Source organism: Nomascus leucogenys, chromosome 17 (assembly GCF_006542625.1).
Source record: "Nomascus leucogenys isolate Asia chromosome 17, Asia_NLE_v1, whole genome shotgun sequence".
Lineage (NCBI taxonomy): Eukaryota > Metazoa > Chordata > Mammalia > Primates > Hylobatidae > Nomascus > Nomascus leucogenys.
Window position 1 is genome coordinate 76,340,544 of NC_044397.1, and position 15,157 is coordinate 76,355,700.

Here is a 15,157-nt window from a genome sequence, read left to right on the forward strand (position 1 = left end):
ATCTGGCCTATTCGCTTGCCAAGTCCCAGACCTGGGCTCATGTGTCCAAAATTTCAGCAGCAACTTAGACCATGTGTCTTTGCACTAAAAAAGAAAAGCAATTATTTCCATGGGTGACCAGATGATTTCCATATCCTCTACTGAACACAGACGTTCTACTGAGTACCACATCAGCAGTCGATGAATTTAGAGCTGATCTTAGTCACTTAGTATCAGAAAAAAGAACATGGATGTCTTTGGCTTACAGAGTTTCCAAAATAGAAGATCACAAAGAAGTGGGTTAGGTCAACAGGAGACTTCCCTGAGTCCTCATTCTGCCACCTACTCGTTGTGTGACATTAGGGAAGACCCTCCATTTCCCTAACCTCAGTTTCTTTCTCCATAAAATAACAGATTAGGTGGTTTCTAATATTTTCCCCAATTCCTATACCTTTTTTGACCTCTTGGGCAGAGATGTGTTGTGAGACTAGGAAATGAAGTCTGGGAGTTTGATTTTGTTTTCTTAGGTCTGGTTTTTCCAATCTGAAATGCTGCAGCCTAACTAGAGGGTTCTATGCTGGAAAACAACTCAAAAGTGGCAGCTGGCCATCCAGACCTTGGATATTCCATTTGGCTGGAGTTTGTTTGCTTAGCACCTTCCATTTCTGTTTACTTAAAATTTGGCTCACTGGTCCAGCCTCAAGAGAGACACCTTTTTCTTTTGACAAAGGTCCAGTGAGAGGGAAAGGGTCATTCAAAGGTAGCGGAATCTGCAGCATCCTCTCCAGCATCCCAGGGCCTGATGCAGGACACTCAGCTTCACAGAGAACACTGGGTGGTTGTGGCTTCTGTCCCTCCAAGGCAAAGCAGTGGTTGGAAAATATCAACAATTTAGTCTGTTCAGAGACTGTCCCTTTTTTGGGTACTGTTTTAACTACCAAAAGATATTGGTGCCTGTTACATGAACTCAGTAGGATTCTTTTTTTCTGGTTTTGGGAGCTAGAGTTCTAGTTTCTTTTTTTCCTTAGCCATTTGGCTCTAAACAAATGTGAAAAAAAAAATCAGTGCATTAGGGTCTAGCAAAGGGTAAATTTACCTTGTACGTTTTGTAAAAGCAATCATAAATATGCATATGCCAAGTCACGAACACCTCTGGCCTCAAAGTCAGTGGACAGCTTTACTTTCCTGGCTTTCTGCTATGATCCCTCCATGTTTGCATGCATTAGGATCATAGTCAATACCCTGAAGGAATTCTGCAAGGACTCGTTTTAGTTAAAACGGATTTAAAGCCTTGGCAGCTGATATGTGCCAGCTGGCTATTTTTGGCTCCTTCATCTAAGCAGTGGTTCACAACTAAGGCTGATTTTGCCACCCAACCTCCCTTCCCAACCACCACCAGGGGACATTTGGCAATGTTTGGAGACTCTTTGGTTGTCATAGTTGGAAGATGTGCTCCTGATATATAGTGGGTAAAGTCCAAGGATGCTGCTAAATAGCCTGCAATGCACAGGGCACAACAAAGAATGATCAAGCCCAGAAGTCAATAGGGCCAAGATTGAGAAAACCTACATGTTTGCATCATCCTCCTGCAGACCTCAGAAATGGTGGCGAATTCCTGGGGTTCCCCCCACTTCAGTTATTGCAGAACCACTGCGGTAATATTTACTAGGTTCACATATACAAGAACTTTTATTTACTTAACATGCTTGTGCAAATTAACTCAATTTTGAATGATTTAGCCTTCTTACTAATATCTTTGAAACTGCAGATTTGATCTTCTAATTACATTTTTCAATACACATCAAAGTTAAAATATGATTATTAATATTAAAAATGCTTGGCTGGGCATAGTAGCTCACACCTATAATCCCAACACTTTGGGAGGCCAAGGTGAAGAGGGTTGCTTGAGCCCAGGAGTTTGAGACCAGCCTAGGCAACATAATAAGACCTTGTCTCTAGAGAGAAAAAAAAAATTAGCCAGGCATGGTGGTGTGCACCTCAGGAGGCTGAGGTAGGAGGAACACTTGAGTCCAGGAAGTCAAGGCTGCAGTAAGCTGCCCTCCAGCCTGGGCAATGGAGTGAGGCCCTGTCTCAAAAAAGAAAAATGCTTAACCACATTCTACCTAAAAGTTTCTCAGATACTACCGTGCCTGTCAGATTCTACAAGTGGCTTTAAAGGTGGCTGAGTCCAGCCATTTCTCTGGTGGCTTGACTCCCTGCAATCACATCCTTGCCAAGTGGTCAAGCAGCCAATTCTTAGACACTCCAGCAATGAGGAATTCATTCATTTATTTAACAAATGGTTACTGAGTGTAGACACTATACTATAAACAGGGGAACCCATTCATTTATTCAACAAATAAGTTGCTGAGTGTAGACACTACACTATAAACAGCAGATAGATAGATAGTGGGCGGAGGGAGTAGTAAGAGACAGTCCCAATCTTCCCGCAGCATACAAGTTAGTGGGGGAATCATTATCTTATTTTCCTCAAATCTGCTATATGTTTCCCAGTTTCTTTCTCATCATGTCTATCACAAAAAGAATGACACACTTAGGGGGAAAAATGAACATCCATAAATTATGAAATTCAGGCCCTCGTACAACACATGCTTTCCTTATATACCTTCAATTTGTACACTGGAAGCCCCAAGCCGTCTCCATTTAATGAAACTGAATATGCAAAGGCTTTGAGGTTTGGCACCCTAACTGTTCCTTTCTAAGGATGCACAGAGAACTAGGTGTGGGAAGAAGATAAAAGTGACCTACCAATGCCTAGCCATTAACTCTTTTTATTTATTTATTTATTTATTTATTTATTTATTTATTTGAGAGAGTCTCACTCTGTTGCTTAGGCTGGAGTACAGTGGTGCGATCTTGACTCATTACAACCTCTCCCTCCTGCATTCAAGCCATTCTCCTGCCTCAGCCTCCTGAGTAGCTGGGACCACAGGTGTGCACCACCACGCCCAGCAAATTTTTTTGTATTTTTAGTAGAGACGGGGTTTCTGCACCTTGGTCAGGCTGGTCTCAAACTCCTGGCCTCAAGTGATCCAGCCACCTCCCAAAGTGATCAGCCTCCCAGAGTGCTGGGATTACAGGTATGGGCCACTGTGCCCAGACCCCATGAACTCTTAAAATGCAGTCTCCCTATGTAGGGTAATTTCCTCCCTGCCCCACTCTCTTTGGTCATTCGCTCAGCTTCTGGAAGCACTGGAGTATAATCCACAACTCTTAATGTTATCCCTGGACCGTGGATCGCATACATGTCTATTTACTTGCCTTTTTTTTCCTGCTAATAGTGCACATATTTTTAACATTAGAACAAATGCTCTGAACTGCATCATTATAAACTATAAAGTCTGTTGGAGAAGCCCGGGTAGTAGAGTTTCTTCCTTTTCTCTTAGACACTCCCAGACACTTCTGTGCCTCATTATAAAATCTCCCCAGTGAAGCCATTCATAAAAAGCAAAAATTATGCAAGATTCAAATCTTGGTGAGTTGGCAAATGAGATGAAAACATGCCTTTTCTTTCAGAGCTACATAATGACCATCAACCTTTCTTTCTTCCATGAAACAAAAATAGAGATAATCAAGTATAAGCCAAGGCAACCCCCTCAACCTAGTGAATATAATGAAAAGCTCCTTTTCAGTTGAAGGTTTTTTATGGGCCAGGTACTGGGCAACTGCTTTGGAGACATTAGTTTGTTTATTGCTCCTAACGTAACAACTCTATAAAGTTATTATTCCCATTCTATAGCGGAAGAAACTGAGAGCCAGAGAGTTAAGCCTAGCAAGTAATTGCTGAACCAGGGTTTGGATCTCTGTCGGATGAAAGCCTGTGCTCCCAGCCCTACAGCTTAGTGGGGTAGGTCCCCCCTTCTCAGAGCTTTGTGGGCAAATTGATTGAAAACTGAATGGTTAATTTTGTTTTGTAGAGTGTCCGGGAATTAATAAAGCTCGAGGAGTGGGGCTGCGGCTCCTCTGTGGACTGTGTGTGGTATCACTGCTTAGATCAACAACTGCCTGTCAGGGCCGGAAATACCCGTGGAGCAGAGGGCCTTTGAGTCCCGGGGAAAGACACCGTGGGCTGCACCTGAAGCTGCATGTTTGTCTGGGTGAGTTCTTCTGCTTTCTTTTCCAATGACATCACCCAGACCTTCCTCTTCTGTCTGCAGCGGGTGGCAGCTGCCCGGTTCCGTTCCAGAAATTTCCGCCGCCTCTCGTCGGGATCCTCGTCTACCACCCTTCGCCGGCGCCCCCCTGTGGGCTGGGGTGGCTGTATTGTCTGGGTTGGCTGCATCTGTTGTGTTGCTGGTGAAACCTGCTGGGACAGAGAGGGAGGAGGTGATGGGGATAGGGAAGGACGTGTTAGGTAAGGGAAGAAACCCAAGCTGATGTTAAAAAGCAAAGCACAGAAAGTCTATCTATCCCTTCAGTCAGCATATGAGACTTGCCTCCTATGAATGAAATAGATGATGAAATCACACTCATGAAAGAAAAGAAAAAGCATCACTGACCTATATTCTATGATGTGTTGGCAAGATATAGGAATGACTTGTGAAAAGATGTAGTCAGATGGATTTTTCCCTGACAGGCATTTGGCCGAATCATGGTAGAGGAAACATTTATTTTTCTCCTTCAACTATTAAAAATGTTTTACTGACAGTGTGTTTAAAAACTTTAAAGTAAGGGCCAGGTGTGGCGGGAGGATCACTTGAGGCCAGGAGTTTGAGACCAGCCTAGGTAACATAGCAAGACCCTGTCTCTACAAAAAAAAAAAAAAAAAAGGAAAAATTAGCCAGGCCTGGTGGCGCATGCCTGTAGTCTTAGCTACTCAGGAGGCTGAGGTGGGAGGCTTGCTTGAGCCTAGGAGGTTGAGGTTGCCATGAGCTATGATTGTGCCACTGCACTCCAGCCTGGGCAACAGAGCAAGACCTTGTCTCTAAAAACAAAAACAAATGAACAACTTTAAAATAGCCAATGTATGGCTACAGGGTGAAAACAGAAAGGTCAGGGTTATTATCACAATATGGATGACTCATCTGTCATCTGCAGAACACCTCTGAGCAGGTTGTAGGGTCCTTTCATTCTAATAGTGGTAAAATTGTGTTCCTAACACACCTCTCGGACATCGTTGCCACTGTGACTCCTATGAAAAGAAGCCCATGAAGCCAGGAAAGCAGATGAAATCCTATTTTGACTATTTCACAGTTCTTAATGCAGAGGACTAGCTGGACCTGCACACTCCAGCTGGGCCTGCCTGTCCCTCAGAGCGCTCACCAGGGTGAAAGGAGATCCAGGAGAGCTTTCTAGCTGATTGGGAAGCTGGGCCTTTGAAAGCATTAAATTGATGCCTGAAGCAGCACTGAGCCCTGTCACACTCTGTGTATGTGAGATAGTGAGAGTTGCTTGTGCATTACCATACAGTTACATTAGAAGGAAATCCTAAGAGTGGCAAAGCACTTTATTAAAAAGTTTTACTATGCTTATAGAGTCCTTGCAAGGTCTGTGTGGGACTCAGCAACATCTAAGGCTTGGAGACCCCCACACATAGAGCTTTATTTCTATTCATAAGGCAGACACACAGCACCTTGTGAAATTTCTACGACTGACTCTTTATATGTCTGGACACCTAATGCGTTCCCTCATGCACTTCACTCCTTCCTCCTTCTTCATTCTCAATAAAAGGTGTTTTTTTTTTCCTCTCCCATTTCTCAGTCACTCAGGTTTATGATGGTAATACATATAAAGTTGTTTTACAAGAGACATTTAACCTGCAGAAATAACAGGCCAAAAGTTTTAAAAATGAAGCCCAACAATCTTTTCTACTACATTCCAGCACTATGATTGAAATCAATCAGAAAGACTGTAATTGCACTAATAATGGCTACTGGTTGACATCAGTTGACTGATGGTGATATATTTTAATCCAAAACTCTATCAAACCTCCTATGACTAACTGTAAAAGAATCAGGCCCAGGGTTGAGGTTGAACTGCATCTTAGTAATTTTATGCAAAGCAAAGACATTTTCTTTTTTTCTTGAGACGGAGTCTCTCTCTGTCGCCCAGGCTGGAGTGCAGTGGCACGATTTCGGTTCACTGCAACCTTTGCTGCCTGGGTTCAAGAGACTCTCCTGCCTCAGCCTCCCAAGTAGCTGGGATTACAGGTGCCTGCTACCATGCCTGGCTAATTTTTGTACTTTTTAATTTGAGACGGGGCTTCACCATCTTGGCCAGGCAGGTCTTGAACTCCTGACCTCGTGATCCACCCGCCTCGGCCTCCCAAAGTGCAGAGATTACAGGCGTGAGCCACTGCACCAGGCCAGCAAAGACATTTTCTAGAACTGTTTGTTGGTGACTTTTTTCCTTCCGATTATAGAGGAATAACAAAATAAATTAACTGTCTAAGGTCTTACTCATCAGAATTGCTAGTGAAGACGTCATCCTTGTTATTGGCAGAGGCTTAGCACTTGTCATTTCAGATGCTAATTCCTGAGCTAACTACTGCAAAGAAAAGCATTAAGAGGGAATGTGCTAACTGCTTGGATATTTTTGCCTTTAACTGTTTCCTTTTGTGAATTATAATCTCTTATTGCCAGCCCCAGACAAAACCCTCAAATAGGAAAAAATTGTTTTTTAATCTCCATTGCAGGGACTTACCTTTCAATTCTGTATCCTCCTACCCTGAGTTTAATCAACCTGTAACCCATGATACTTTTCCTGTGCTTTCACCCAAAGGCATAAGTGACGTGGTTTCAGGTGTAATGTAGGTTCAGGATTGGTTAAGAGAAATTCCTTGAAACCAGCACTCTACAATCACATCCTTACATGCAGGAGGAGCACAAGAAGGCAGGAGAAAATGCAAATACCACCCTAAAACCAGAATTTGTATACCTGGTAATTATTGTTGCTTGTAATTTTATTTTTAAAGCAGAATTCTCTTGGCATAGATGCTCTGAAAATTTTGATCAAAAGTAATAAAATAAAATTTCAAAAAGGCAGATTTTATTCCAAATCATCTTCGAATCTCAGCGTTCAAAGGATTCTGTTCCTACTTTCAGATAATCATACAATTAAGCAAAATGGCAAGATCTCAGTAATCAGCCAAGTTAATACAATTTAAGAGTGGTATTTTGGGATACTGCCTAAATGATCTGGTTCAAATTTTAGCAAGACCAACCTGGGCTCTTTCTGTTTAGTATACAATTTAAAAAAGCAACTGTTCATGAAGCTAATTATAATAGCAATTAACTAATTGCATATACAATTGGCCGCTTACTGACTTGAAACAGAGGGCAATTGGCTAATTGGTAATTGGCTAGTGAATGGCTTTTATATTCAAAGAATTGTTATATAACTTGCTCTGTGAAATAACTTGCCCACAAAGGCAACCAAACCTTGATGTTCTCGTTTCCTTATAAGCTAAGTACAAATGTGAATCAATTTGCCCATCGTTGACTTTGTAGTTTTTTTTTCCTTTCTAAATACATGTTCTAGTATGGCACTTGACTAAAAATGTGACTGAAAAGGTTCTCTGGATAGCGTTTGATTGCTATACAATTTGCTAAACTTCTATTATTTTGGTTTGAAATAACATATTTTGAACACTGTGCCAAGGGCTTTACAGAGATTCTCTTATTTAATACTCATACGAGCCTAGGAGTTTAGTCTACTATTACCCAGCCCCATTTTACAGATGAGAAAACTGAGGGTTAGAGAGATTAATTGTTTCTGTTCACAATCACACAGCGAGGAAAGCAGGAAAAAAATTAAGGTTATCTTATTCTAATGCTCCGTTCTTATTCACAATGTAGAACACCTCTAAGAACCTTGCAAAAGACAGTTTATCTAATGAATAGCTTCGAGAGTTGCTTGTGCCTGACCCATTCTGTGGATGGCTGTCCAGGTTTGGTGCATGTTAATGGAGGAGGGCTCAAGAGTTCAAAAAGCTGCCTGGTATAAGGTCTCGTCTCCAGAGGCAGATGACAGAGGAGACAGTGAATAAGTGTTATTTGGCGGTTCCACGCTTCCGACACTCTTCTGATCCAGCTGGTTGGAAGCTGGCAGTGTGGACTGGGTGGAGGGTATGGATGAAGGTCATTCTGCTTGAGGATCCAAAGTGTCTAGGCCCAGCCATGCTCCTGGACATGCCCTTCATCCACTTACTAAAACTCATTCCAGTATAGGACTCGCCTCTCTTCTTGGCCGTGGGTGACATAATGTCTGCCCAGTCCCCCAACCCTCTTTCAGTTTTGTCTAAATGCTGGCTTTCTTTGCAGCCACTCCTGGTGACTCTCCCCCACTGGGATTTGGCCTTTCTCTTGGTCTGATCATCTACAGAACTTGGCTCTCTTTCTGTTCCCTCCAACGCATTTCTCATTCAGGGGGATGAGTCACCTCTCTTCACCATTTACACAGCACCTTACGCCTTAGCATCCATGATGGAGCTTCTTTGTCTGCCTTGAATTGTTACTCTTTAGATTTTTAACATTCACTGTTACTCAGAAGATTGCCTGTTGTATTTAACTTCCATTTTACAGGTGACAAAATTGACTCTCTATGATGTTTTAAAACATAGCAGCTAGAACCAGGGTTAGAATTAACTCATTTTTCTGATTCTTAATTCACATCTTTCTTCACAAGCTTAAGTTCTTCCTAATCCATCGATTCATATTACTTTTGAGAGGGGCTAACTTTCTGACACACTGCAAAAATAGATTTTGGAGAACTTAAAGTTTATACTTGCCCTTAGAGACTAGACCTGATATTATTTAGTATATTATTTATAGAAATTATGTTCTGGTAGGGTCTTACGGGTAAGACTTGCCTCCTACGAGATAAACAGAGCTCCCTAGAATGTGAGATAGAACACCCCGGCTTGTCAAACAAGACAAGCTGCAAATGACCCCAGCATTAGAGCTTGCACTGTTAAGAAGGAGAATAAGAAGGGGAAAGAGATCACGGAAAAGGTCTACCTGTGCTTGGTTGCCGGTGTGCAGGGGCGGATGTGGCGAGGTCTGATGATGTGCTGGGTGTGCATGAAGGTGGGAATGGGAGTGGTGATGTGGATGGTTCTGCTGGTGATGGGGTTGAGGGTGAGGATGGTGCGCTGGGTGCTGGTGCTGGTGTGGGTAAGGGTGATGGGGTGGCAGTGTCTGGTGCTGATGTGGGTGCGAGTGCATGTGATGGTGTGGCGTCTGGTCCTGCCGGGAGCCCATCATCTCCATCATGTGTCCCATGGTGTTCATGTTCCCATTTGACATGGCAGCAGGGTGGTGAGTCAATGCAGCCTTCAACCTCTGAAACAACAAAAGAGAGGGGAGAGAACAACTGAAGTCAGTCATGTACATGATAGAGATTTAAAAGCAAAGTGACTCACATTTTCAATTCTATATTTTGTGATGCTATTGTTAATGTTTCCTACCAGTAGCTATCTTGCTACCAGTACAAGATAGCTTTTATATTAATTTCATATTTTCTTATATATTGTGGTCAGTAGGAGGGTCAATGTCAGCCAAATAGGTTAATTCAACTGTCAAAGCCAATGGGCAGGATATCCTATCAAGAATTACACATTCTACTAAAAGGTATTTCCTATTATCCAATCATGCATTATATCGTATCTACAACTGAATGCAAGCATACACCAAAGAGCACCATTCAATATGGTGATACCACTGAACAAAGAGCTTCCATCTGGTTTGCCACTGTATTTTTTTAATTTTTTTTTTTTTTTTTTGAGATGGAGTCTCGCTCTGTCTCTCAGGCTGGAGTGCAGTGGTGCGATCTCGGCTCACTGCAACCTCTGCCTCCCAGCTTCAAGCAATTCTCTGCCTCAGCCTTCTGATTAGCTGGGATTCCAGGCACCTGACACCATGCCCAGCTAATTTTTGTATTTTTAGTAGAGATGGGGTTTCGTCATCTTGGCCAGGCTGGTCTTGAACTCCTGACCTTGTGATCCATCTGCCTCAGCCTCCTAAAGTGCTAGGATTACAGGGGTGAGCCACCGCACCTGGCCAGCCACTGTATTTTGTAAGAGTCACAGGAACAAATGCTCTTGCCGCTCAAAATATTTCTCAGACACAGAGAATAAATAATTTCAAATTTTAAAAAGTAGAGAACTTTTAAAAAGTAGAGAACTAATCTGATTTTAGGGCTTAAAATTAGAGTTAGTAATTTACAAGCTTCGGAGGTAATGTGTAGGTCTTACCAAGATTTTTCTTATGGTCCCTTCCAATACTCTTAATTTTTTCTGACTCAATAGCTTTCTTTTGACTTTGAGAAGGGAGTGAGGAAAATAGAAGAATATGAAGTATTGCACCTCCTTTGATGGCCACATCAACCGGCCGGATACATTTCCAACACAAAAGCATTATCCATTCATAAGCAGACATGCACACAAATAACTTGTACCTGAGTCTAAAGGAGGGGTCAGCAAACTTTTTCTATAAAGAGTCAGATAGTCAATATTTTCTTCTGTGTCACAACTACTCAACTCTGATATTGTGGTGCAAAAGCAGCTGCAGACAATGTGTAAATGAATGAATCTGCTATGTTCTGATACAACTTCAGGGACAGGAAATCTGAATTTCATATAATTTTTACATGTCATGAAATGTTATTCTACTTTTGATTTTTTTCCCCAGTCACTTAAAACATAAAAACCATTTTTAGCTCATACACTGGACAAAATTAGGCAGCAGGCCAGATTTGGCCCTTGGGCCATCATTTGCTAACCCCGTTCTAAAGATTCAGTTGATAATCAGCTTAGTCCCAGTTTCTTCAAAATTGTTTCTTCTGTGACACAGTCAATTATCATCATATCCCGAGGGGCACAATGTGCTAAGGACTGTATAATGCAGTTACTCGTTGGAAATATATCTTATGCAGAGATGACTGTCTAATTGGCAAGCTCCCATTGGCTTCATGAAGTATTTACCAGGGGACTCAAAGTTCTTTCCAGATTTGTGTTCTTACCTGATTCATGATAGTGGTGTATAATTGCTGGGCAAGGAAACGGTTGTATTTAAATGATGATCAAAGCTACCATGCTCTAACATTGTGTAATATTAATGATTCTCAACCAGTTACATACACCATTGAAAAATACCAATTCAATTAATCAAAATCCTTAATTAAACATAAAGAGCCTCTACCTGCTAAGAAAAAAAATAAATAAAAAACAAGAGGAAAGGATGGTAGACTGTATGTTAATGTGTGATCATCATTTAAAATATTTTCGTCATCCTGATTCAGTAGCCACATAGTCCACTTCTCACCTTTTTCATGAGCAACAGATACTGCACAACAGCTACTGACCTTCATAATCCTGAAGAAGTTCAGCATCCTAAATGTCTGGGAAAGATTAGATGCTGGGTACTGTGTTTCCTCCCTTTCTCCCTTTTTTTTTTTTTTTTTTTTTAGATGGAGTCTCACTCTGTCACCAGGCTGGAGTGCAGTGGTGAGATATCTCACTGCAACCTCGGCCTCCCGGGTTCAAGCGATTCTCCTGCCTCACCCTCTCCAGTAGCTGGGACTACAGGCATGTGCCACCATGCCCAGCTAATTTTTGTATTTTTAGTAGAGACAGGGTTTCACCATGTTGGCTGTGATTGTCTCCATCTTTTGACCTCGTGATCCACCTGCCTCGGCCTCCCAAAGAGCTGGGATTACAGGCGTGAGCCACCACACCTGGCCATGTTTACTTCTAAACAGAAAAGTGAACTAACACTTCTCATCTCCAATTTTGAGCAATGATTTCATTGTTTTTGTAAAAATGCTTATTATAAAAATTTAAGCAATGCTTTGCAATGAAGTCAGCAACAATGAAGCCAAACGCGTTGTTTATATCTGGTGGGTGAACAGCATTCCAGACAACTCTATATATGTATATGCAGAGATGAAAGAATAACTAGAATAATTTTGTAACTGTGGAATTAAAATAGCATGTAATTTTAAAAACTTTTATTTGACTATGGCATAGCAAAGAAATGAAAATCTGGGGAATTGCTGGGTTTTAGATACGTGTTTCTTTACCCCCAGGAAAAGTTTTTGGATGATACTTCCGAATTTAAGGATGAAAAAATATGAAAAGAGGTTATATTGAAATCATCATGCCTTTTTAAGAAAATGACATGATGGAACGTATGGACTTTCTAAATTATTCCTTGTAATTTCATTATTATAAAGGTATACTTTTTATAGTAAAAAATCAATTACTACAAAAATATTAGATGAAAAAGTAAAAGCCACTTGCCTAGCCTTCTCCCCTAAGCCCCAGTCCTCTTCCTCAGATATAACCACCACATATCCTCAGACATTTGCTTTGCACAAAAGCAAGCTCTTTTAATACACAGTTTTGTATCTTGCTTTTTGTCCCTTTAGCAATATATCTTTGACAGCTTTCTATATCTGCAAAAATAGGTAATAATAATGGCTAGCATTAGCTAAGTACATGCTATGTGCCAGTCCTTGTTCTATATGTTTTACAAGTAACAAGCTACCTAATCCTCAGAACAACCCTGTAAGGCTAAAGGAGAGGCAAAGCCACTCTACCTCCAAAGCTTGTTCTCTAAACCAGGAGAGAAGGTGCCACAAGCCATGCCATTCACACTTTGCCAAAAAGAGAAATGAACTGTGTTTTGCCACCTCCCCATGATCAAAAGGAAAAGCAGAAAGAGCGAGAAGGGGCTAGAAGAGCTGACAAGAGGAGATGTTATTGCTGAATGGTCCAGCAATGGCCACGTGCAAGTGTTACTCAGCACACAGCTAGGGACCTGGATGCACTCTTTCTGAAATTTAGTGGAAGGGAGAGTGGATTGTAAAGAATTTCCAGGAACTTCATCTGCAGCAAAGAGAGGATTGTCTAGGGCTCAGCATCTTCACCTCCTTTGTTGTATTTGTGAATAATTGATACTTACATTTCCCCTACTCCAAAACACAGACATGATAAGGGCCATGTATCCCTTCTCCCTGCCGCTACTTCCTCACCCTTGGCTTTAACCCTTGTAAGTCTGTCTAATGCTCAGGGGATGAAGGTCCAAGCCCTTAATATGGCCTAGGTGTGGTCCCTGCAGGGCGTGGGCCTGCCTTCCCATCAGCCCTTTCTCTTCCCACCCAGCCACACTGGCCAACTTTCAGTTTCCGGAGGGCGCATCATGCACCCTCCAGACATGAGGCCTTCGCGTTTCACAATCTTCTTGCCTAGGATGCTCTTTCCCTTTCTTCAGACGTTCTTCAGACATTCCCTTTCTTCAGTCCAGCCTTCTCCTTAGTAAACTTCTCCCTGGTCTCCTAGTGTAAATCAGTTCCTGTTGTTATATGGTCCTAGTAGAACCATATTTCTTTTAAAAAATAGTTTAGTTTGTAGCGATATAATTTTAGTATGATTATTTAATTAATATTCATCAACCATCTCTGATTGTAAGCTTAGAGCAGAAACCGTGTTAGAGTTTACTCAGTGTTAAATACACAACTTTAGCACAGAGCCTGATACATATGATACGCTGAATTCATATTTGTGGAATGAAGGAAGGAATGAATGAATTAAACTTTCTGAGGCTTACACCGTAGCTGGTATTTATGTGGGAGGATGATTTTATTAGTCAACCAAGGTTAGCAGAATCAACTATAGAAGTCAGGTAGGCAGATGGGCTGTAAAAGTACAGACAAAACAGTTTCCTGCTCCACACCCTGCCTGCCCTCTAGAAAACAGTAACAGAGAAAAGAAAACAGAAGTAAGTAAGAGGAATGCCTGTTAATTTTATCTTGATGTATTTTCCTTGAAAACGTGGCAAGGAAAATAAAAAATCTATGTAGGAGTGGGTCATTGTGCCATCCCTTCAAAGCTACAAACAACTTTTCCACCTTTAATTAGGAGCAAATGGAACCTGACAAATAAATACGATGCACCAGATCTTCATCTCTCAAATAATTAGCTTATACTGTTAAGGGAAATTACTTGATTGCCTCAAGTCTATTCTTGCACTGTTAAGGCCAAGACAATAATGCTAGCAATGCTTTTAACATTCTACTTAACTATTTATTTACTCAACAAATGTTTATTGGGCTTCAACTATGTGCCATGTACCATAATAGGCACATTGTTATTTGCCCACTATTTGAAGGAAATGGAAGATGCATAAAACCAAGCTTTTTAAAACACCAGAGAGAAGAAATACACACTTAGATGTGGAGATGAAGACTTCTGATCACCTCTCAGAAAATGACAGGCCTCTGGGTTGAGTCTACCCTCTGAGCAGCAGCCTGTGTCACATTTGAAGGAATGCAGTGAAGATAAGTGATTATCAAGCTGCTCTGCATATGCCACATTGAATATTCTCCATGTCATTTCGAAACAGTTTGGGACACTCTTCGAAATCCTAAGGAACCTACTGTGTCCCTGGATCCTGGTGCCAACAAGAGTCGCAGCTGCACTGTAAATCATTCAAATCTCCCAAATACAGAAATTTCTACTCCACTCTCTTAGGGATGATAAATGACCAGTAAATGGATCTAAGCTGTATTTTGCAGAATGATTTTTCTTTTTGAAGCTGAACTGTGTCTTGTTTTAAATAACATTCCACCTAATGCCAAGAAAAGGCAAGGGAGAGAGAGGAAAATTAATGAGCAAATAAACATATATTTTTCAGCTATAAAACCCAGGGCTATTACTGACATGACTGCAAGGAAGAAAGAAAAATGACTCTTGTCGACTTTCTGTCATCTTCTACCATGTTCATTTATATGAGAGAAAATTAGGAGAGGTGGCGAGAAGCCTGACGCACAGCTAGTTTCAGTCAAAAGGAGTCATTTTCATTTGGCCCATGTATTTTCTAAGCTCCTGTCCGCTGTCCATGATGGGAGGGTGGGCCTGCTGCCGGGTTCTTGGTAAGGAACCAACTATTCGCCTCCTCCCATCCCAGTGTGGCCGCTGCTGTCATGGCCCAGCCCTTGTCCCTCTTTAATTTCCCGTTTAGCTCAAGTTTGCATCATGGCATGTCGAGTGAAGCCTGGGTACACCCACAGGTCGTTACCGCCACAAGCATGCATGCTTGTGTGCCTGCGTGAGTGTGCACACACACAGCACACCCACCCACACCCACCCCGGGCAATTTATCTCCCATTAGCAAGTGGCTCATGCCAATTAGAAACATTTGTGGAACTGTGAAAACAT

At 41.7% G+C, this 15,157-nt stretch overlaps 1 protein-coding gene and 1 long non-coding RNA gene across 3 annotated transcripts in view; one reads left to right on the plus strand and one right to left on the minus strand.

The window, feature by feature from the left end:
- Positions 1–15,157, minus strand: part of CREB5 (cAMP responsive element binding protein 5) — a 415,524-nt gene that overhangs the window by 12,383 nt on the left and 387,984 nt on the right. For both annotated transcript variants that reach the window (XM_030796510.1, XM_030796511.1), the window contains 2 exons: positions 8,958–9,281; positions 4,076–4,303 (listed from right to left, as the gene is read on the minus strand). In XM_030796510.1, coding sequence (XP_030652370.1) covers positions 4,076–4,303; positions 8,958–9,281 — 552 coding nt within the window. The remainder of the gene's footprint in view (positions 1–4,075; positions 4,304–8,957; positions 9,282–15,157) is intronic.
- The window catches only part of LOC115830907, a 71,135-nt gene continuing 59,896 nt past the window's right edge, over positions 3,919–15,157 (plus strand). Inside the window, exon 1 of the long non-coding RNA XR_004026451.1 lies at positions 3,919–4,097. This is a non-coding gene — a long non-coding RNA (uncharacterized LOC115830907). The remainder of the gene's footprint in view (positions 4,098–15,157) is intronic.